The 23812-nt window shown below is 39.2% G+C and overlaps 2 protein-coding genes and 1 non-coding gene across 3 annotated transcripts; 2 read left to right on the top strand and 1 right to left on the bottom strand.

Moving 5' to 3' along the window:
• Positions 1-91: 91 nt before the first annotated feature.
• On the bottom strand, positions 92-4055 carry LOC113017869 (type-2 ice-structuring protein-like). Its single transcript, XM_026160975.1, has 7 exons — positions 4017-4055; positions 2515-2578; positions 2420-2455; positions 1005-1114; positions 768-902; positions 297-408; positions 92-159 (listed from the first exon to the last, which is right to left on the bottom strand). Exons 1-7 carry the CDS (start codon positions 4053-4055, stop codon positions 92-94), a joined length of 564 nt encoding a protein of 187 aa, XP_026016760.1.
• A 6170-nt stretch (positions 4056-10225) lies between these two features.
• Positions 10226-10307, top strand: trnap-ugg (transfer RNA proline (anticodon UGG)). The gene has a single exon. It is a non-coding gene; the product is annotated as a tRNA-Pro (tRNA).
• Positions 10308-18080: 7773 nt separating this feature from the next.
• On the top strand, positions 18081-22521 carry LOC113017872 (uncharacterized). Its single transcript, XM_026160979.1, has 6 exons — positions 18081-18111; positions 18276-18335; positions 19593-19859; positions 20143-20556; positions 20924-20989; positions 22436-22521. Exons 1-6 carry the CDS (start codon positions 18081-18083, stop codon positions 22489-22491), a joined length of 894 nt encoding a protein of 297 aa, XP_026016764.1. The 3' UTR covers positions 22492-22521.
• Positions 22522-23812: the final 1291 nt, after the last annotated feature.

Below are 23812 nucleotides of genomic sequence, written 5' to 3'. Positions count from 1 at the left end.
GACAAAAGATGAAACAGATATTGTAAAGCCAAATGAAGAATGTAAAACAAAAGCCACTGCACACCAAACAGTGTGTATTTTGACAGAAATTTCACATTTTCTTGACACAAACAGAAGGTCGACTTTTGCTGCATGCTATATCATCCCAGCACTTGGAACCTGTAAGATCCAAAAGCAAAAATCAGCAAAGTACAACACAAATCAAAACCTGAGACAATCCTTTTGACTTTTACTTGTTATCACTTAAAATAATTTACACATTTATTAACCATGTGAAATGTTGTGTTCTGGTTTACCGCTATGATTGATTTGCAGACAGTGCTGGTTGCGCCAGAAATTATTGGGCTCTCCTGGGCACCAGTTTGAATAGTCGAAAGGCTTTCCATCAGTCCATAACCAGGCCTTGTTCTAGATGAGAGAAATCGTGCATAGCACCGATTTTATTCACACCAAATAGTCAAGCTTAGCCACTGTCCCAGCAGATGAGCTAACATTGATGCAAGCCCAGATCATATCTACTTCATTTGTTAAAACTCACAAATACACTATTAAAGCTGCTTTAGCAACTCTACTGTTTCTGCATTCTCTACCTACCTCCAGCTCAGGCGTCTTTCATGCTGTTTCTGATTTAATCTATTATCATTGTTTGTTTCATTGTAAATACTCTCCCCGTTGTCGGCTTTACGTATATTCTATTAGCACAGCAGGAAGGATCTATTTCTGATTCATTCAGACATAGATAAATAGAAACAGGCTAAACAAAGTACCTCCTGTGCATCACTTCCTCCAATCCAAGTTTCTTGGTAGTCATGACTGGCAGTCACTATCAGGTGCTGAATCCCATGATACTCTGTGCTGCTGTGCACAGATGCAAGGTTGGCCCCCATGACCAAGCAGTTTTTCTTCAATGGAGATGAAAGCAGGGAGCAACATCTGGATTCAGTTACAGTAAAAGGATATGGATTAATCCATTTTGGATGACAATACAAATGGAATAAACCTACCTCTGCTTTAGCCCATGTCGTGCGTCTTGGAATGTAGAGGAAACAGCGACCACTCAACAGAGTCCAACCACCAGGACAATCAGAGGACCTCTTGACCAGGTGACTTTTGGCTGGGGGAAATTATGACTTGTACACTTTTGTACACTTTTCCGAGAGAGATCAACATTTACACTCTGTAGCTTTAATTCACACCCAGATGTGGGTTTAAAGTGACCATTACAATAATAAAAGAGAGTATGAAAAATGAACAAAACTGCAGAGCCCTTTAGGTTTGTGAAGAAGTCTAGGTGAACTGAAGAAGCCTCTTGGATGAGAGATGAAATGTCTTCACAGACTTAAAGAAGTCCAGTTGCATTCTTTTTTCAAATTCTCTAAACTACCATGACCTGAACTGTTTTCAACTCAGCTCAGTATCTTTTAAATACAAACTGTATGTTTGGATTTTTGTCCATATCTCTATCAGCAATGCTGCACTCTGCCTTTACAAACATTTGTAAAAGGATGGCTCAATCTAAAGACCTCACTGATGTCAGGTATGATACAGTAATACAATGCCACCTTTGCAAGAAGCCAGTTCATTAAATCTCTTCCCTTATAGTTGCTCCCAAACAAATCAGCTGCAAGTGTTTACTCAACCAGAAAGTGGCAGAGCACATAATTACAGTGCTGAGGTGTATAAAAAATAACATTTCACAAAACACTGCTGATTAAATAACATTAAGCTAATGTTTTGTTTTGTTTTTTTTCTCGAGAAAACAAATACCAAGTTACATGAAACAATGAAAAGTTAACAAGAAAAAACAAATATGTGAAAAATGTATTGTCATCAGAATCTAGGATCTAAAATGCGTGTAGCAGGGGAATGATTTCCTTGTGCCAATTTAAGACAGACATTAGTTGCCTTTATTTTATTTGTAGTCCATCATTGTAAATTTAAATGTTCCAGAATGGTAAGTGCCATTCACATTGATCTCAAAGCCAAGCCAGAGAGCCAAGGCAACTACACTAAATTATTTATCTTGTAGTCTGCGATCACAAGTGTTCAAACTTCTTTTCAGCTTGAAAGGTGAACTGCAGTAATTTACACTATTTAGTTTACACAGTTTTTTTCATTTTTCTCATGAATTTGCCCTTCTTATGTTTGTTTTTCTCATTAATTTATGACACTAATCTACATCTTATAATCTAAATATTATTTATTTATTCATGTATAACTTTCTTTCTTATTAACCCAATAAAGTGACTTAGAAATAACATGTTTTGATGTTAAATCATTAAGCCATTTGGCCACATGTAAATAGAAAACAAAGAGGAAATTAATTTCAAATCATGTTATGCAACTGCAGATGATAATATAATTAGACAAAAACTTAAGGGGCACATTTTTGGAAAAATGTTGCAGTATGCTTACTGACCTGTTTGATTGGTTCCACTCCCTCCTTTGGGGAGAACTGAAAAAAGGACACTTAATGAACTTTTTGCCACCATTTACAAATAAAACTGTACTCACAATACTCACCAGCAGCATGGGTCAGAATCATCACAGCACAAACAAACACACACACAGGAAACATCTTCACGGTTATACAGATGATACAGCAAAGTTATAAAACTTCAGAAAGAGTGTGGCAGAGGGGATGCAGAATGACCGCTTCTTCTTTCTTAGTATCAGCCTGTAGCTACAAACTTTGAAGGGAAATCACATATATTATATACAGGTTTTTATCTCATCATCTATCATAAAATGAGGAAGTGACACAGCCAAACACACAAAGAAAAAGCATTTTAAATGAAGCAAGATTGTAGCTTTGAATGTTTGATCGAGCTAGTTATTAATCAACACCAATTTTTTTTCTTTTTTTGTTGTTTGTTTGTTTTTATGGGACTTGTGGCATTCCCCTGCATTGTGGTGAATTTTTATGTATCACTTTACCCTTTTTATGAATGCATTTATGGTGGAAATGGCCTCTAGTAAGGCAGCACGGTGGCATGGTGGTTAGCACTGTTGCCACACAGCAAGAAGATCCTGAGTTCAATTCCACCATCAAGCCGGGGGCTTTCTGTTCTCCCTGTGTTTGTGTGGGTTCTCTCCGGGTACTCCGGCTTCCCGCCGCTGTCCAAAGACATGCTGTTTATGGGGATAGGTTGATTAGTTATTTTGGATTAACCAAATCCAAATTGCCCGTAGGAGTGAATGTGAGTGCGAATGGTTGTCTGTCCCTGTGTGTTAGCCCTGTGACAGACTGGCGACCTGTCCAGGCTGTACCCTGCCTCTCGCTCTATGACAGCTGGGATAGGCTCCTGCGCCCCCTGCGACCCTGAAACGGATAAGCGAATGGATGGATGGCCTCTAGTAATATAAAAGAAAAAAAATAATCATGATGTAATAACAGAGTACTCTTTGGTCTTTTCATGTTATTGGCAAACTTATGCACTTGATATTTATAGTAGATACTATTATATTAATTGATGTGGGTATAAATTGGATATTGTTGTTCTGAAATAACAAAGATACAGTGCTAAACAATGGGTGCTTTAGGCCATTGATAGTTGTTTGCTAGGAAACATGATGGGATCATAATATTTGGTCAATATAAGAACGCTTAATAGCCGAGCATGCTGATGTAGGTGAAGATCTAAAAGACAATGTCCTAAAATTGCAACCAAAAGGGACCCAAAATAAAAATAAAAACAACAACTTTATTAAGGCTGATGAGACAGCCCTGGAATGCAAAACCAATTAAAGGAAAAGGAAACTCAGTCCACAATGGTAATATATGTGGACAGCGTGACGCTTTTGTACTGCATTCAAATAATTATCTACATCCGATTGCCTCGAGGCCTTATGACATCCTCGACACTATGCAGATGAACATATAAAAGTGATGAACACCTCTTTCGTCGAATTTTGAGTGTTTCAATCAACTTTGTTACATCTGTGGTGTTCCCGCCGTCAAAAGTGACTGCCATAGATAATGAATAGAACCCCCCAGCCCCTCTTTGGCCTCTGACCCACTGAATGTCCCACTCAATGACCACTGAACGACCCATTGACCCACCCACTGAACTGAATTCGGTAATGAAAAATGTTTCTTATGTTAATTTAAGAGCACTAAAGTAACCCCTTACTTTAGTGCTCTGGGGGTGAAAACAACCGTAGGGTTAAAAAGAAGCACCTAGCCGTGTAGTCCGCCTTTACAAATATTTTTAAGTAAGCGAATGAATCATTTTAAAGAGCCCACTGAATTTGAGCAAGGTACTGTAATAGTATGCCACCAAATATTTAAAATTAACATTAGTATTTTAACAGTTAAGATGTCTTTTAGCTGAATTCCTGCTTGTGTGAAGCCCTCACATAGAGTGTGAGCATGCTGTGGGCCTCCTGCACATGCACAACGGGCACCGTAAAGGTCCTTCTGTGCTTAGGTATCTTAAGTAAGGTTTACTTAGATTTTTTTTTTTAATTCTGGGAACTAATTCGATTTTACAGTGTATACTTCATGCTGGTGCTGGGATGTGGGTCTATCTGCAGTGTCCTCATACAGTCTGCTTCCTTGGAGCCTGTTTGAAAGTGTGAATAAAAGAAAGCTAATGTTAAAGTCTACACTGTGAGTGGACATTGTGTTTTAAGTTTAACATATTTTGCATTTTGTTAATGTTTTGTGACTTGTACAGCTCTGTATACAGATACGTCTTTTTTTTCCTGTGTCCATATAATATTTTATGGGAATGATGCCATATGATGCCATAGCCCTGACACTACACACTGCCCTGTCACACCTGGAGAAGAGAGACACGTACAGTGGGGCAAAAAAGTATTTAGTCAGCCACCGATTGTGCAAGTTCCCCCACTTAAAATGATGACAGAGGTCAGTAATTTGCACCAGAGGTACACTTCAACTGTGAGAGACAGAATGTGAAAAAAAAATCCATGAATTCACATGGTAGGATTTGTAAAGAATTTATTCGTAAATCAGGGTGGAAAATAAGTATTTAGTCATAACAAAAATACAACTCAATACTTTGTAACATAACCTTTGTTGGCAATAACAGAGGTCAAACGTTTACTATAGGTCTTTACCAGGTTTGCACACACAGTAGCTGGTATTTTGGCCCATTCCTCCATGCAGGTCTTCTCGAGAGCAGTGATGTTTTGGGGCTGTCGCCGAGCAACACGGACTTTCAACTCCCGCCACAGATTTTCTATGGGGTTGAGGTCTGGAGACTGGCTAGGCCACTCCAGGACTTTCAAATGCTTCTTACGGAGCCACTCCTTTGTTGCCCGGGCGGTGTGTTTTGGATCATTGTCATGTTGGAAGACCCAGCCTCGTTTCATCTTCAAAGTTCTCACTGATGGAAGGAGATTTTGGCTCAAAATCTCACGATACATGGCCCCATTCATTCTGTCCTTAACACGGATCAGTCGTCCTGTCCCCTTGGCAGAAAAACAGCCCCATAGCATGATGTTTCCACCCACATGCTTCACAGTAGGTATGGTGTTCTTGGGATGCAACTCAGTATTCTTCTTCCTCCAAACACGACGAGTTGAGTTTATACCAAAAAGTTCTACTTTGGTTTCATCTGACCACATGACATTCTCCCAATCCTCTGCTGTATCATCCATGTGCTCTCTGGCAAACTTCAGACGGGCCTGGACATGCACTGGCTTCAGCAGCGGAACACGTCTGGCACTGCGGGATTTGATTCCCTGCCGTTGTAGTGTGTTACTGATGGTGACCTTTGTTACTTTGGTCCCAGCTCTCTGCAGGTCATTCACCAGGTCCCCCCGTGTGGTTCTGGGATCTTTGCTCACCGTTCTCATGATCATTTTGACCCCACGGGATGAGATCTTGCGTGGAGCCCCAGATCGAGGGAAATTATCAGTGGTCTTGTATGTCTTCCATTTTCTGATGATTGCTCCCACAGTTGATTTTTTCACACCAAGCTGCTTGCCTATTGTAGATTCACTCTTCCCAGTCTGGTGCAGGTCTACAATACTTTTCCTGGTGTCCTTCGAAAGCTCTTTGGTCTTGGCCATGGCGGAGTTTGGAGTCTGACTGTTTGAGGCTGTGGACAGGTGTCTTTTATACAGATGATGAGTTCAAACAGGTGCCATTCATACAGGTAACGAGTGGGGGACAGAAAAGCGTCTTACAGAAGACGTTACAGGTCTGTGAGAGCCAGAGATTTTCCTTGTTTGAGGTGACCAAATACTTATTTTCCACCCTAATTTACGAATAAATTCTTTACAAATCCTACCATCGTTCCCTCGAAGCTGGACAGGAAACTGCAGGATCTAGGACTGAGCAGCTCCCTCTGCAGCTGGATCCTTAGCTTCCTGTCTGACAGACGCCAAGTGGTCAGACTGGGCAGCATCACCTCATCCCCCGTCACACTGAACACTGGTGCTCCACAGGGGTGTGTACTGAGCCCTCTCCTGTACTCACTCTACACCTACGACTGCACGGCCACTAACAACTCCAACATCATTGTGAAGTTTGCGGACGACACTACAGTGGTGGGTCTTATCACCAACAGTGATGAGACAGCTTACAGGGAGGAGGTCAGCGCCCTGACCCACTGGTGTCAAGACAACCATCTCACCCTCAACGTCGCAAAGACAAATGAGTTGATAGTGGACTTCCGGAGGTGCAGAGAAGTACACACCCCCATCACCATCAACGGCGCTGCTGTGGAGAGAGTGAGCAGCTTCCGGTTCCTTGGTGTACAGCTGGCTGAGGATCTTACGTGGTCAGTACACACAAACAAAACAGTGAAGAAGGCGCAGCAGCGCCTCTTCTTTCTCAGGAGACTGAAAAGATTCGGCATGAGCCCCCGCATCCTCAGGACCTTCTATCACTGTGCCATTGAGAGCATCCTCACTGGATGCATCACCACCTGGTATGGCAACAGCACCGCCTACAACTGCAAAGCTCTCCAGCGAGTAGTGCGGTGCTCTGAACGGATAATTGGAGGTGAGCTTCCCTCCCTCCAAGACATCTACAGGAAGCGCTGCCTGAGGAAAGCGGGGAGGATCATCAAGGACTCCAGTCACCCCAGCCATAAACTGTTCAGACTACTTCCATCAGGAAGGAGGTTCTGCAGCATCCGGTCCCGTACCAGCAGACTGAGAGACAGCTTTTTCCATCAGGCCATCAGACTGCTGAACACTTCATAGACACCTCAGCTTCACTACTAGAACTTTAACATTATGCACTCCATACTGTACAGTAACGCCACTGTTTTGCACATGTCTCACTCTGTATATTTTATTTTATATATTTTATTTATTGTTTACTCTATTTAATTTGTAAAATATGTGTATACACACACACGTAGAAAAATATTTAGTATACACATCCAGAAATGCATATACTATTATATATTGTACATATATTTATTAGTTTCAGATGTAGCCATTCTTGTATTTTGCTTGTTTACATTATTGTATTTTGCACAACTCTGTTGCTTGTGAAGTACCAATGTACCTGCACATGTGATGTGACAATAAAAGTGATTTGATTTGATTTGAATGGGAAAACCACAACCTTTAAAAGACATTTTAAAATATAAACTAAGCATTATGAGTGTTCAGATTGATTTGTCTGCTTTAATGAGTTAGTTTTTTTTCTGTAATGCTACATACATTACAATACAAACAGTCTTCATTTCCACTTCCTCTAAAAGAATGATTAAAGAGCTTTTTAGAGCTGCCATGTGGTTTTATACCACATGTAAAAATGTTAAAAATAGTCATTATAACTTAGGGGTTTCTGAATAAAAAAACAAACAAAAAAACCCCAAACAAAACCAAAACAAAACTACAGTTATATAACATAATTGCTTTAGGTGAAGCACCTAGTGTTTTTAAGAAAGCCAAAGATCATCATGGCTGTTTATGCAGTATGTAAACATTTTGAAACTGACGTTAATCAACAGAGATAATAAATGCAACTATTTCCCCAGTGATATTCAGTATGCGTTAGATGCAGTATGATCACAAGTGCTTCATATTAAATTATCAGGGATTTTAAAACATATTAAAACAAAATTCACAAACATTTATGTACCCATTGTCAGCACAGTTCAAAATGATGTGGTAAAGATAAAACCAAAACTCTTGTAACATGTCGCAACTTCAGTTTTGAAGGGTGGTTTTAAAAGCTCAAACTTCTTCAAAATGTTACCAAAGCTGCTGGCTAACTGATGAAATCAAGATAGTTTATCTTCAAGTCACAGACGAGTTCCTTTCCTATCTTCCATTTTTTCATATTAAAGAAAAAAATAACTTCAGTTACATCTTTTGGGTTTTTTAAGGCACAAAGCCCACTGGAACAAAGACAACCAACTGCACGGCAAGCCACAAGACAGACAAAACACAAGACAGAGCTCTTTGTCCTTTGACTCATGAGGGAAGCTGGCCAAGGCCAAGAACTGCTCCCCTCACTTGAACCCAGCCAACCTCAACTGACTTCCTCATCACTGCCTCTTTTATTGACAACAAACAATCATACATGAATATACAATTACAAATACACGTGACAGTCTTAGGCAGGCATATCTGATCAAAATCAGCGTCTGTATTCTGTGTGTGTGTTTTCAGCCATACCATACATAGACATACTTCCTTATCAACCTTTCCAGTTGCAACAAACAGGGTGCAACTTTTCAATGAACTTAATGTGTGTATGAGGTATGCTGAAAAGCAGAAGTGAGCGTATCGCTAAACTATAAAACCAGGAACTTGAAAAAAGTCATATCTCAAGTGAACCTTTAAAGGTGTGAAGTCGTGCACCTTAGAAGAGCAGAACCTTGTGTTTTCTAAATGTGCAATGTAGCTCATATCTGCACAAGGCTGCATTTTAATTGGTGAAAAAACATTTTATTAGCACACATGCAACAGGAACTTTGTCGCATGGAGTCACACAAACCACCTGCAACTCAACACCTCAAAGACTAAGGAACTGGTTGTGGACTTCGGGAGGTCCAGAGAAGGCTCACTGCCGGTTCAGATAGAGGGGGAGGAGGTGGAGGTGGTCAACAAGTACAAGTACCTCGGGCTGTGGGTGGACAATAAACTGGACTGGTCATGCAACACAGAGCACCTGTATAAAAAAGCCCAAAGCCGACTGTACTTCCTCAGGAGGCTGAGGTCTTTTAACATCTGCAGGAAGCTCCTGAGGATGTTTTACCAGTCGGTGGTTGCTGGAGTACTTTTCTATGCTGTGGTGTGCTGGGGGAGCAACACAGCAAAGAAGGACTCATCCAAGCTGGAGAAACTGATCAGGAGGGCTAGCTCTGTGGTCGGCATGAAGCTGGACACTCTGGTGACAGTGGCAGAGAAAAGGACATTAAAGAAACTGATGGACATTATGAACAATGCTGGGCATCCTCTGCACACGGCCATAAACAACCAGAAGAGTCTGTTCAGTGACAGGTTGCTTCTCCCCAAGACAAGAACTAACAGACTTAAAAACTCCTTTGTCCCACACGCCATCAAACTGTTTAACTCCTCTCTGGAGGGGAGAGGGAGGGAAAACAGGAGGACAAAGGATGGGGGGAACAACTAAGCTGTAGTGCCTCTTCACCTCACTGTACAATACCTTGTGCAATACTTTTTGTAAATAGTCAACAGTGCAATAGACTCAATACTTGAAATGTGCAATTCACTTGTATTTTTATTTTTTATTCCTATTTATTCTATTTATCCCCTTTGTATATTTTATTTATATTTGTTTCTGTATTTATATATGTGTGTGTGTGTGTGTGTGTGTGTGTGTATATATATATATATATATATATATATATAACAATTCTGTAACTGTAACTTCGGTCGTTGCTGTGCTTTTTGGAAGTCGAATTTTCCAGAGGAACCCACCCGAGGGATTAATAAAGTTCTATCTTATCTTATCTTATCTTATCTTATCTTATCTTATCTTATCTTATCTTATCTTATCTTATCTTATCTTATCTTATCTTATCACATTGACAACCGTTTTAGGACTTTATAGCAATGATTATATATATATATATATATATATTAGCACAAATGACAGTCTTACAAACATCAACCTTGACAACATCCTAATGGTTTTATCTAAATTCAGTGTTGCGTTATACAGTGGCAAAAATATAAAAAAAATTAAAAATTAAAAATTAAATTGAGTAAAATTTAATTTGTCTTAACAATTTTTGAGATGCACTCCTTATAACACCTTAAAGCTGTGATGGCTGAGTAGTTACGGCATTGTACTTGGAATCCAAAGGGGATTCCCTGTGCAGGTTCAAATCCTGCTCACAGCAGTAGTGGCTTTCTCTGAACAGATTAAGTATTAGTGAGTTTCCCAAAGGAACCCACTTGAGGGATTCATGAAGCTTTATCTGATTTTTTTTAATCTAATCTCTATGTTATATCGAAATGTTAATTCTGAATTACATTTCTCAGCCTATTTTAGCTCCCTGTCTCATAGACATGGAGGAAGCACAAAAACTATTGAAAGAATTGTGCACACAAACATACTGAATGAGGAAATGCATTTGCACTGTGAAATAAATGAGAAGTTGCACAAATTTCCACAAGACTTCTAGGTAGATTTCTTTTTTTTTCAACTAATGACTAAGAATAGAATTTGAGTAAAAGAAGAATTGTATTATGCATTGTTATATTATCTTAAACCTCTGAGACTGTCCTAAAGAAAGAAAGTTGTTTTTTTAAGGGATCCTTTCTGCCCTTTTCAAAAATACAACATTAGGGTAGGGTTGTCATTGGTTTTATGCAATGACTGTAGAAAACCTGGATGGTGCGACAGCTCCCCAAAGGTGAAGCCAAAACGTCTCTGTTGCCCCCTGATGTCTGGCTGCAGTATAGGTCATAAACCCCACCTCCTCCGTGCCAGGAGGATTGCCAGGATATATACATCGGGGAAACCAAACAACCTCTGGCGAAGCGGATGGCACAACACAGAAGAGCTACCTCGTCAGGCCAGGACTCTGCAGTCTATTTACACCTACAGGCCAGTGGCGCTGGTTTGAGCGTGGAGTCAAGGAGGTCATTTAAAGGGAAAGACCATCTCTGAATCGAGGAGGCGGCCTAAGGTCTGTGAAGGTTCTCAGTCATCCAGGTCATCGTAAGGAGCTTGGAAAGAAAAGCGTCTGGACTTCTTTAAGTTGCTTGAAGACGTTTCACCTCTCATCCGGGAAGCTTCTTCAGTTCTAAGGGTCAAATGGTGGGGAGTCCCAGATATAAACCCAGTGGGAGTTTCCCCCCAAAGAGGGCCGAAGGACCCCCTGATGATCCTCTACCTAATCACATGAGCCAAGGTGTGAAAGCGGGTGTGGGTCCCAATCAGCCATGGTTTTGGGTGAGCTCATTGTGAAACCTGGCCCCACCTTATCATGCGAATTCCTGAGGTCAGAAGGCCCAGGATGTGAGTGGGCGTTAAGGCGTCTGGGAAGGGATCTCAAAACTGGATTATAGATGGCAGAGAGTTGGTGTCGTAAACCACCGCCTCTGTTCAAAGATGGTCTCTCACAGTGGACATAGATGGCTTCTTTCACTCCTCTTTAAAACCATCTGTCATCTCTGTCCAAAATGTGAACGTTGGCATCCTCGGCCTAAGGGTACATCTGTCATCATCTTACAATGCTGTGATTGCAGCCATTCCCCAACTCTCTGTGAATTGTACTCAAGGCCATTGATCAGTGGTCTTTGATCAGTGGGTTTTGGTCAGTGGTTGTTGATCAATGGTCATGAGAATTTGTTTAATTATGATTAAGGAACTCACCTCCCTGCCCATTGTTCCTTCAGTGGGCTGGTTTCAGTCATTATGCAAATGTACTGTTTATAAGATTGGGGAAACCTGCAGTTAGCTGAGACTGAAGAAGTCACTTGGATGAGTGACAAAACGTTTACAAAACGCTACGTCCAGATGAACAGAATCAACTTTTGGAAATGTGTTAAATAAGTTCTCAGAAAAAAAAGCACAAATAGATGATGTTCAAGCTGAAAATATATTAGATTTGATGTAAATGACATGGATATTCACAAAATGTGTATGACATATCCTGCTAAACTTCCCCCACTGCAATTTTCACAGAAATTCACAAATGAAAAATGACAAAATTAGCTTTTCAAGCATGTTTATTTGTAATACTCATCCAGATCTTTAGAAGTTTGTCATTTTGTCATTTGTCATTTTGTAATTTTTGTCCATTTTGATCAAACCATTTTTTACATAAAGTATTGTATTTGTATTCCATTATGCAAAATGGAATACAAAGGACTATGTCGGCTGCAGTTTTTATGAACAACTTAAGATTACACAAAAGGTAACAATTTATAGAGAGTATTAACAATTGAGCTCAATTGAGCTCAAATGCATTGTTCTCCACTGATTGTCTGTCAAAGGTTTCTACAACATGTTTGGTAAATTCAGTTGATTGGAGATTATTTGGAAAGGCATACACACTTGTCTATACAAGATCCCATCATTGGCAGTGCAGAGGACACATCAAGTCCAAGGACATAACTGTAGACCGGAGTGTATCAAGGCACAGGTCTGGGGACGGGTACAGAAAATTTCAGCGCATTTAAAGTTTCACAGTGCACAGTGGTCTCCATCATTCATAAGTGGAAAACATTTTGAACCACCTGGACTCTTGTCATGGCTACCAGACAGACTCATGCACAGACAGAGTTCTTTGACAATAAAAGAACACAGCTTATTAACAACGGGGAAGAGCTCAATGCTATATACAGTGGGGCAAAAAAGTATTTAGTCAGCCACCGATTGTGCAAGTTCCCCCACTTAAAATGATGACAGAGGTCAGTAATTTGCACCAGAGGTACACTTCAACTGTGAGAGACAGAATGTGAAAAAAAATCCATGAATCCACATGGTAGGATTTGTAAAGAATTTATTCGTAAATCAGGGTGGAAAATAAGTATTTGGTCACCTCAAACAAGGAAAAACTCTGGCTCTCACAGACCTGTAACGTCTTCTGTAAGAAGACTTTCTGTCCCCCACTCGTTACCTGTATGAATGGCACCTGTTTGAACTCATCATCTGTATAAAAGACACCTGTCCACAGCCTCAAACAGTCAGACTCCAAACTCCGCCATGGCCACGACCAAAGAGCTTTCGAAGGACACCAGGAAAAGTATTGTAGACCTGCACCAGACTGGGAAGAGTGAATCTACAATAGGCAAGCAGCTTGGTGTGAAAAAATCAACTGTGGGAGCAATCGTCAGAAAATGGAAGACATACAAGACCACTGATAATCTCCCTCGATCTGGGGCTCCACGCAAGATCTCATCCCGTGGGGTCAAAATGATCATGAGAACGGTGAGCAAAGATCCCAGAACCACACGGGGGGACCTGGTGAATGACCTGCAGAGAGCTGGGACCAAAGTAACAAAGGTCACCATCAGTAACACACTACAACGGCAGGGAATCAAATCCCGCAGTGCCAGACGTGTTCCGCTGCTGAAGCCAGTGCATGTCCAGGCCCGTCTGAAGTTTGCCAGAGAGCACATGGATGATACAGCAGAGGATTGGGAGAATGTCATGTGGTCAGATGAAACCAAAGTAGAACTTTTTGGTATAAACTCAACTTGTCGTGTTTGGAGGAAGAAGAATACTGAGTTGCATCCCAAGAACACCATACCTACTGTGAAGCATGGGGGTGGAAACATCATGCTATAGGGCTGTTTTTCTGCCAAGGGGCCAAGACGACTGATCCGTGTTAAGGACAGAATGAATGGGGCCATGTATCGTGAGATTTTGAGCCAAAACCTCCTTCCATCAGTGAGAACTTTGAAGATGAAACGAGGCTGGGTCTTCCAACATGACAATGATCCAAAACACACCGCCCGGGCAACAAAGGAGTGGCTCCATAAGAAGCATTTGAAAGTCCTGGAGTGGCCTAGCCAGTCTCCAGACCTCAACCCCATAGAAAATCTGTGGCGGGAGTTGAAAGTCCGTGTTGCTCGGCGACAGCCCCAAAACATCACTGCTCTCGAGAAGATCTGCATGAAGGAATGGGCCAAAATACCAGCTACTGTGTGTGCAAACCTGGTAAAGACCTATAGTAAACGTTTGACCTCTGTTATTGCCAACAAAGGTTATGTTACAAAGTATTGAGTTGTATTTTTGTTATTGACCAAATACTTATTTTCCACCCTGATTTACGAATAAATTCTTTACAAATCCTACCATGTGAATTCATGGATTTTTTTTCACATTCTGTCTCTCACAGTTGAAGTGTACCTCTGGTGCAAATTACTGACCTCTGTCATCATTTTAAGTGGGGGAACTTGCACAATCGGTGGCTGACTAAATACTTTTTTGCCCCACTGTACATGTATAGTGATTTGGGAGGTGGGTCCAGGGCTCCAGGGATAGAGGGGTAATCCACACACTTCAGCCGCATTTGGTACATAACTCTACTCACACTGCCGCACACATTAAGGGTCCGTAATCCGGTCCATGAGGGGGATATCTACACACAGAATACAATAGTTAGGCGAATATACAGAGGGAGATCTCAGATGAAGCTCGGAGCTCGAACTCAGGAGATTCAACGTTCCAGTGGTGAACTGCTCTGTGCCACTGCCTTGAATAACAGCTGGGGAAAGATCAGCAGCAGGTGGTGACACTCACACAGGTGTGTGGGCCAAGAGCGAGAACCTGTAACGAGCTCCGCCCAGACAGAGAGGAGTGAAGGAGAGGCATAGAGGAAGAGAAAAACAAAAACAAAAATGGTAGCCAGTGTGAGACAGCCAGAAATACATGGGGACCATGACACTCTTCCCAGAGCTTGCCACCCAGCAAATTAAAGCAATTGCTGTAGACTAAGAACCCAAAGGTGACTATGACAGACATCCAACATTGATCTGTTGAGCACAATCCAGAAGAACAACCATTTCTGCAGCACTCAACCAACGTGTGTAAATGGTGTGTGACTGACCATATGGACGCCAGTCCTCAGTAAAAGGCAGCTCTACATATTTGTTGTAATAAATACACTCTACAAATAACATGTTGACTAGATTTGCTTTGGGTGTGAAACTTGATAATTAAATCAATTTTTAACGTTGTAGGTTGTGGTGCATCAATTTTTGCATGCATATTCATTGTGTAATATTAATAAACTTGATAATAAACCTCAAAGTAAATCTTTGTAAACATGTGTTCCTTTTTCATGTTTCATATTTAAACTTGATCATGGTGACAGGCACTTGATAAGTCTAAAAACTCAAGAGAAAGAGCAACGCTGTCAGCCGGTGATCGGCTGTGATCAGCTGATCACGGGGCCGGGGTTAAAAGAGAGACGCCACCCACCTGTTCGCCGCTCAGACATCAGTATCCTCGTGTCAGGAGCTCCGAAACTCTGCCGACGTCAGTCTCCGCCTGATTCAGCAACTGTGAGTTACAACCCCTTTCAATCCTTTTTCTCTTCCCGGCTCCACTCGCTCTCTGTCTGTAACGACCGTTCCGAAGCCACGCTTCGTGCTCAGGTCATTACTAGAATAACTGCGTGTCTGCTCCAAACCCACCGCTAGCCTTCGCCGCGCTTGGGTCTAGCCAGCACGCCACACGGGCACGCCGAATTACTGTGTGCGATCCGCCCGGCCGTGACAAACGCAGAACACCTCTGCTGAAAAGTTGATTATTACTGTTCCTTATTTTACATAAAATCATTCACTTTTGCTTATTAAAAATAATAATTAATATTTATAATTTTTTTTTTCTTATAGGTCATGTTTTATACTCTCACTATACAGTGTGTATTGTTTTGTTAAATACTAAATATTTCTTCTTTGGATTGAAATATTCATGGGGTACATTTGGAGTGTGTTTAAAAATATAATCTAATTTTAGTAGTAGCACTAAATGATGTAGCACTAAATGATGTGTTTGTATACCATCAAGCCAAATTCCAAGCAGTCCTGCTCCTCTTTGGCACATCAACAAAGTGTAGCAGTTGGCAATTAGTCTGGTGACATCCTATTAACTTTAGGAAGACACAACACCACTAGTAAGATGAGATTTCTCTCTTAACATTCAGATATTATTCTTACAAGTTCACCTTTTCTTGCCCTTCCTCTTCTGCCTGTTCTTTTTAGGAATGGATTACCTGCTGACATTCATAAATCTTCTTTATATATATATATATAAATATATATACAGGGAGTGCAGAATTATTAGGCAAGTTGTATTTTTGAGGAATAATTTTATTATTGAACAACAACCATGTTCTCAATGAACCCAAAAAACTCATTAATATCAAAGCTGAATGTTTTTGGAAGTAGTTTTTAGTTTGTTTTTAGTTTTAGCTATTTTAGGGGGATATCTGTGTGTGCAGGTGACTATTACTGTGCATAATTATTAGGCAACTTAACAAAAAACAAATATATACCCATTTCAATTATTTATTTCTACCAGTGAAACCAATATAACATCTCCACATTCACAAATATACATTTCTGACATTCAAAAACAAAACAAAAACAAATCAGCGACCAATATAGCCACCTTTCTTTGCAAGGACACTCAAAAGCCTGCCATCCATGGATTCTGTCAGTGTTTTGATCTGTTCACCATCAACATTGCGTGCAGCAGCAACCACAGCCTCCCAGACACTGTTCAGAGAGGTGTACTGTTTTCCCTCCTTGTAAATCTCACATTTGATGATGGACCACAAGTTCTCAATGGGGTTCAGATCAGGTGAACAAGGTGGCCATGTCATTAGTTTTTCTTCTTTTATACTCTTTCTTGCCAGCCACGCTGTGGAGTACTTGGACGTGTGTGATGGAGCATTGTCCTGCATGAAAATCATGTTTTTCTTGAAGGATGCAGACTTCTTCCTGTACCACTGCTTGAAGAAGGTGTCTTCCAGGAACTGGCAGTAGGACTGGGAGTTGAGCTTGACTCCATCCTCAACCCGAAAAGGCCCCACAAGCTCATCTTTGATGATACCAGCCCAAACCAGTACTCCACCTCCACCTTGCTGGCGTCTGAGTCGGACTGGAGCTCTCTGCCCTTTACCAATCCAGCCACGGGTCCATCCATCTGGCCCATCAAGACTCACTCTCATTTCATCAGTCCATAAAACCTTAGAAAAACCAGTCTTGAGATATTTCTTGGCCCAGTCTTGACGTTTCAGCTTTTGTGTCTTGTTCAGTGGTGGTCGTCTTTCAGCCTTTCTTACTTTGGCCATGTCTCTGAGTATTGCACACCTTGTGCTTTTGGGCACTCCAGTGATGTTGCAGCTCTGAGATATGGCCAAACTGGTGGCAAGTGGCATCTTGGCAGCTGCACGCTTGACTTTTCTCAGTTCATGGGCAGTTATGTTGCACCTTGGTTTTTCCACACGCTTCTTGCGACGCTGTTGACTATTCTGAATGAAACACTTGATTGTTCGATGATCACGCTTCAGAAGCTTTGCAATTTTGAGACTGCTGCATCCCTCTGCAAGATATCTCACTATTTTTGACTTTTCTGAGCCTGTCAAGTCCTTCTTTTGACCCATTTTGCCAAAGGAAAGGACGTTGCCTAATAATTATGCACACCTGATATAGGGTGTTGATGTCATTAGACCACACCCTTTCTCATTACAGAGATGCACATCACCTAATATGCTTAATTGGTAGTAGGCTTTCGAGCCTATACAGCTTGGAGTAAGACAACATGCATGAAGAGGATGATGTGGACAAAATACTCATTTGCCTAATAATTCTGCACTCCGTGTGTGTGTGTGTGTGTGTGTGTGTGTGTGTGTATACAAAAGATCTGCTGTCTTCTGTATGCCTATATCTTATACACACACACACACACACACACACACACACACACACACACACACACACACACACACACACACACACACACACACGAACCTTATTTTTTTACTTCTTATATTATATAATTAGTAATATATATCTGTTAGAAGGGTTTCTCGGAAAGGAAGACCTGTTGCTCTCTCAATCACCACAAGAAACACAGGAAGAGGAAGTTCCTATGAACAAAAGACTTTCTTTCACTCTGACACTCACACAGTCAGCAACAAGACAACATGGAGGTCAGAACTCAAGGCATCAGACTGTGTGAGTACTGAGTTTCTCTGTCTACAATAAGTTATTTAGTCAGTCATTCCGAAAACATGTGCATGGGAGTAATGAGAAAAATATGTATATATTTAAAACAAATTAAAAGAAAATATTAAAAATATAACATTTATACAAATCATTATGTTTCTTCATTTTTGCAGTGATGAATATGCTGTTGCTGCTGGTGACAACAGTCGACTTTGGAGATTTTCAAAGACATGGTACGTAGTTAAATGCTTGCGGAGATGATTTCACAGCAAAAATATAGTACAGCCTTATTTCTAAGGAAAAAATAATAAATTCTCATACTAACATATGATACGCATAGCCTTTCAAATGATTAAACCAAAGGAAAACATTAACTCATTGTAAATTTGACATCAACAATCCATTTCAAAATAGATGTTCCCGACTGTGTAGCATCCCCTTTCTTATTAACAATAGTCTAATAATGTCTTAATGTCTGGGAACTGAGGAGATCCGTTACTGGAATTTTGAAAGAAGAATATTTCTTATTCTTATCTGATATGTATCTGTATATTTTCCATTTCATGATGTACCAAATGTTTTCAGATGATGAAAGATCTTAATTGAAGGCAGGTCTATTCACAACCTAAAATCTTCTATTTTGAAGCCATGCTGTTGCAAAAGATGCAGGATGCAGTTTTATTATTATCTTACCCAAATATGCAACACCTTCCCTGTAAAAGACATGTTTTGGATGGGAGCATATAGTCATGTAAAAGCAGTATATACATTTAAGCACTGATGGTGCCTTTTCAGATGTGCAAGGTGGCAGTTTGTAGGCACTAATGCAGCCCCATACCATCAAAGGTGCAGGCTTTTAAACTGAATGCTGATAGCAAGCTGGCTGGTTCCTCTTTTCTTTAGCTTAAAGGATGTGCCATCCAGGTTTTCCAAAAATGATTTCTAATTTAAATTTGTCAGACCACAGACTGGTTTTATACTCTGAGGTGATTTTAAATCAGCCTTTGTTGAAAAAAGATGGATATGTTTGTCAATCATTTTCACATATGTCTTCTTCTTTGAACAGTGATTTTAGGAACAGGTCATGCTTAAAGATGACAGGGATCCAGTATTCATTTTTCACCTTGTACTTTGGACACAGACATTTCTCCACATTCTTTGACTCTTTTGATTATATTATGTACAGTAGATGGTAACATATTCAAATTCTTCATAATTTTACACTGAGTAACATTATTAATTTGTTCCACAATTTGTGTAGGAACATTTTTTTCATAGATTGGTGAACGCCTACCCATCTGTACTTCTGAGAAACTTTGTCTCTCCAAAATTTTCTTTTCTAAATACCCAAACATGTCACTGACCTTTTGCCAGTTAACCTAACAAACTTTTCCCAAATTTTCCTCCAGCTATATTTTCTCAAATTCAAAAATGTTTGTCATGGTAATTTTTTTCATCATCTTCAATTTATCCTTTGATTTCTGTCTTAGATTCAGCTTTTCCTCAGGTTGTTCCAAATAGACAGCAATTCTTTGAACTAGAGTCAATTTCAATTAGCTGTGAAGGACTGAATGGACTGACTGGATGGAGAGTGATGAAGAAGACAAAGGGACATGTTAGACCATGTGCGTCTACCTGGGAAACATCTACTGGACCTTGCAATATTAGTAATGCATATCCATCAAGTGACAGTGGAGAATACTGGTGTGAAATAGCAGGAATACAAACAACCAACACAGTCAACATCACTGTAACTGGTATGTAAAGAGGGAATTACACCTTCTCATTTAAACTTCGCAGACTTTGTAAGTCAATATGTTTTGAAATTGCACATTTAGCCAAGCACGTAATATGATATTTTTTCCTGATAGAAAAAACAAACAAAAACGTCCTCATTATAAACACAACATAACGACGCAAATTTCTGTGCACTCTGATTCGGGTACATGTGATATGTTTTACACAACAATTTAATCAAAATGATAAATAATCTACTGTCTGTAGTAGGTGAAACTTTTATATGTTAACAAATCATGTGCCATTTAGGTGGTCCTGTGATCCTGGACAGCCCTGTGAATCCTGTAACGGAGGGAGATAACATGGCCTTACACTGTAGAAAAAAGGACAAAAAATCTAACTTCACTGCTGATTTCTATAAAAGTGGCATCTCCATTGGTCATAGACCAACAGTAAGCATGATGAACCCCACTGTTTCCAAATCTGATGAAGGAGTCTACAAATGTAGCATCTCTGATACTGGAGAATCAGCAGAGAGCTGGCTAATTGTTAGAAGTCTGGAAACTCGTGCTCAAACTGAAGACAGTTATTTTCACCTATACCTTGGTGTCGGTGTTTCTATGATGGTTCTACTGCTGCTACTGGCAGGCCTCCTTTATTGGCTGAAATATCAACAAAAAATCCAAGGTCACACTGAAGAAATGCCACTGACGCAAAGTAAGCTTAAGTAGTTTTGACTAAATATTCATACCAGTAATAACCAGTTAGTCAGGTATGTATATATATATATATATATATATATATATATATATATATATATAAAACATAAAACTGTTAACCTCCAGTCCTCCTCGTCCCCACACACAGCTAAGGACAAATACTAAGTATATGTAGGTATGAGCTGTTCTCATCTGTTTGTTTTTGTATTTTGTAATATTTGAAATCTGACCTTGTCCTGTAATGACCAGTAAATGCAATAGTTAGCCTTATAAAAACTCATCAAAATAATTAAGATTGTGACAAGCACATTTTCCATAACAATTTTCTGTCTATGTTTTTCGGCTCTATGTTTTAATGTCTGCAGAGGCCAGTGAGGTGGAGTCAACCCAGGCGACATATGCTGTCATCACAAAACCAAGAATGATGAAAGGTAATTTACCCATCATTGACAAACACAAAAGATCTAACACCCTTAACTGCTTAAAAAGCTATAGTAAGAAAAAGCTTTGACAACTTGCTAGTGCCAAAACTTTGGAGAATAATAAACCTGAGCTAAACATCTTCTATTATTATTGAAGAGGGCTAAGGTTAGGAGTTCAGTTAAGGACTACTCAAAGAGTTAACTAGGTTAGAAAAAAAAAGAAACCACTGACTTTTGCATTTTGATATTTATGGAACCTTGAAAGTTACTCTTTAAACAGTGCGTTGGTGTGATGCTGATTACACATAGAGCTTTCTCAACATCTTAGATAAAAACCACATGAGAAACCCACAGACAGAAACAAATATGTGAGTCGCCGCAGTGACGTTTCTAAAGGTGGTTTGCAGGTCACAAATAAATATAAAAAGACTAAATGTGCACACTTGATTTATTTGTAATGAGAGAAGTGTTGACATATGAGTAGTGAATTTTAAAAGTAACCAAGGTGGGCCAGCCACATTGGTTACTATTTTGTACATACTATAATTTTAAATCTATTTTAAATCTAGCAGCTTATTTTTTCCCACAACTTGTTCTTCTAGATGCACCAAAATATGTTAGAGCAGAACAGTTTTTAAATTATTATTTTCTTCAAATATATGCTAAATAAAAATTAAGTATTGTCTCAAGTATCAAGTGAATTACATTAATGATGGAGTGTAATGAAAGTGTAGTGTAAAATGCAGACAGACAATCAGTGTTTAAAAAAATAATTTTGAGACATGTATTCATTTATATCATAATCTGTCAAAAATTAGCTTGGCCAGTAAAGAATAAAACAAACAAACAAACAAACAAAAAGTGTTTTCTGTGTGTGAATTTGATTGGAAAATAATTATTATTTTTTCTTTTCTTTCTTTTTTCAGCATGACAGTGGTCTCAAACACACAAACACACTGTCATTGCAGTAAACACAAGCTGGATTTGAAAAGACAATATAAATTTAAACAAATACACAAAACAACAACAACTAAAAAAACAACTGTCACAATGATCTGGCCTCTATGACCACATCACTGTGACCACTGATAAAGTAGTGTTGGATCATCAGCCAGGAACAGCTTTGAAATCTCTTTGAATTTGAAAAAGTGGATTTCAAACTTATTAGAATTGTACTTTTTTCCCCTTACATACAGTTTCTATATAGGCTTCCATATTTCAATGAGTCACTCGACCTGCTTTGGTTTGCTTCACAAAGCTGCATGAGTTCGTTAATTTTTTTTTTTTTTAGAGATTTTCAGTTGTAATTAGGTTAAACGAAAACATACATATAATCAACAAATGAACAATGTTTGTGCTTGATTATAAGAAATAGGTGACCTTATATTTGCAATTTTAATATACTGCTGCAGCATACTTAATTTAGAATTTAAATTTAAATTGTCTCCATAATAGAATCAAGAGCAGCCAGCTGGTCAGTGTGTTCTCCGGAGCGACCAGCCCATTTATAGGAGAAGAGGAAGTGGATTGCTTTGATTCTACAGTCTACAGACACAAATGAGGAAAATACTTGTATGACATCTGCATTCCGCTATAAAAATTGTTGTTTTCTCCCTTATAGCTGTGCTCCTCCCAGTTTTGTGGTAGAAAATTTGCAGTTTAGTTTCCTTATTTTTGATCTGCATATTTTGTCCGGCCTGCCACACAGCCTAATAACAACAGAATCAGTAACATTTTCCTCTAAAAATTATAGCATATTATTACAGCATAATAATAGTTAGTAAAAGTTAGTTAGTTAGTAGTTGGCAAATTAAGTAAACTAGTGGACATAGAAGGAATGGCAAACAAAGCTCTACAAATCAATGGAACTAGAACAATTAGACAGTAACGTGTTATGGTATCCTATAACACAATATTAAAATATCATTTTAAAATATTACATTAATACACAGTTGTTGTTCCAATGAGGAAAATAACTAATTAAAAATAAAATCAACTGGATACATTTTATTCTACACAATGTGCTCTTAAATTAAGAAATATGGCTTTCAGAAATGTCACACTTAAAATGCCTTGTAATCTACTCTCTGTAGTAGGTAAAATGAAATCAGTTAAGTTTTTGTACAATATGCACTTTTTGTTTTGTGTCTATTGTGACTTTTTTTCTTTTTAATTATCATCTTGACCAACTTCAAGTAAAGCTTTCAGTATTTCTGTGACCTGCTTTTTCTTGTTCTTCAGTTACATCATAATATAACATAAGTATTCAAGCTGTGTAATATGTTGACTGTCGGCCATCATTCACTCGCCTCACTCAGGTGTACAACTAATGACCAGATTAAAACGTTTGGAGAGGTGATGCAGAGTAGTTAGTGTAAATATTCATTTTCATATCATTAATTTTATAATAAAATAAAAAGTGTTGTTTCAGCTTACCTGTTTCATACAGTCACCTCATTTTAAACATTTATATACTTTGAAATGATGGTGTCAAAGTAGGTTATAAAGAGTCAATTTCCTTTTATTTTGTTCCTGGATCACTTGTTTTGCAGATAGAACACATTAAATGAAATAAATAAACACAATACGTTAGAATCACAATTAACCCTTAGATGCACACGTGGGGTCAAAAATGACCCCAGGGGTTGTTTTTCTTCAAAATCTTTAAAATGCAAAGTTGTAATATATTCATATTCCAGGTATTCCTCATAAAATATGTTTGTAACATGAGGCCATTTGCATTTTTGTTAATTTTTTCATTAATTAAAAAAAATGCAGTTTTTGTATCACTACCCCACTCTTCCACAAGTGGGGTCAAAAATGAACCCAAGC

The sequence above is a fragment of the Astatotilapia calliptera genome, unplaced genomic scaffold (genome assembly GCF_900246225.1).
Source record: "Astatotilapia calliptera unplaced genomic scaffold, fAstCal1.2 U_scaffold_25, whole genome shotgun sequence".
Lineage (NCBI taxonomy): Eukaryota > Metazoa > Chordata > Actinopteri > Cichliformes > Cichlidae > Astatotilapia > Astatotilapia calliptera.
This window is presented reverse-complemented; position numbering and strand designations above follow the sequence as displayed.

Excerpts from the sequence above, each read along its gene's own strand:
- LOC113017869 (XM_026160975.1), bottom strand. The coding sequence starts at position 4,055 with ATGGGTCGTTCAGTGGTCATTGAGTGGGACATTCAGTGG. Across the intron at positions 2,456-2,514 it reads CCATGCTGCTGGTGAGTATT|TTCTCCCCAAAGGAGGGAGT; the intron begins GTGAGTACAGTT and ends TCCTTTTTTCAG. Across the intron at positions 160-296 it reads TCTGCAAATCAATCATAGCG|GTTCCAAGTGCTGGGATGAT; the intron begins GTAAACCAGAAC and ends TGGATCTTACAG.
- LOC113017872 (XM_026160979.1), top strand. The coding sequence starts at position 18,081 with ATGGAGGTCAGAACTCAAGGCATCAGACTGT. Across the intron at positions 19,860-20,142 it reads AGTCAACATCACTGTAACTG|ATTTAGGTGGTCCTGTGATC; the intron begins GTATGTAAAGAG and ends AAATCATGTGCC. Across the intron at positions 20,557-20,923 it reads AGAAATGCCACTGACGCAAA|AGGCCAGTGAGGTGGAGTCA; the intron begins GTAAGCTTAAGT and ends TAATGTCTGCAG.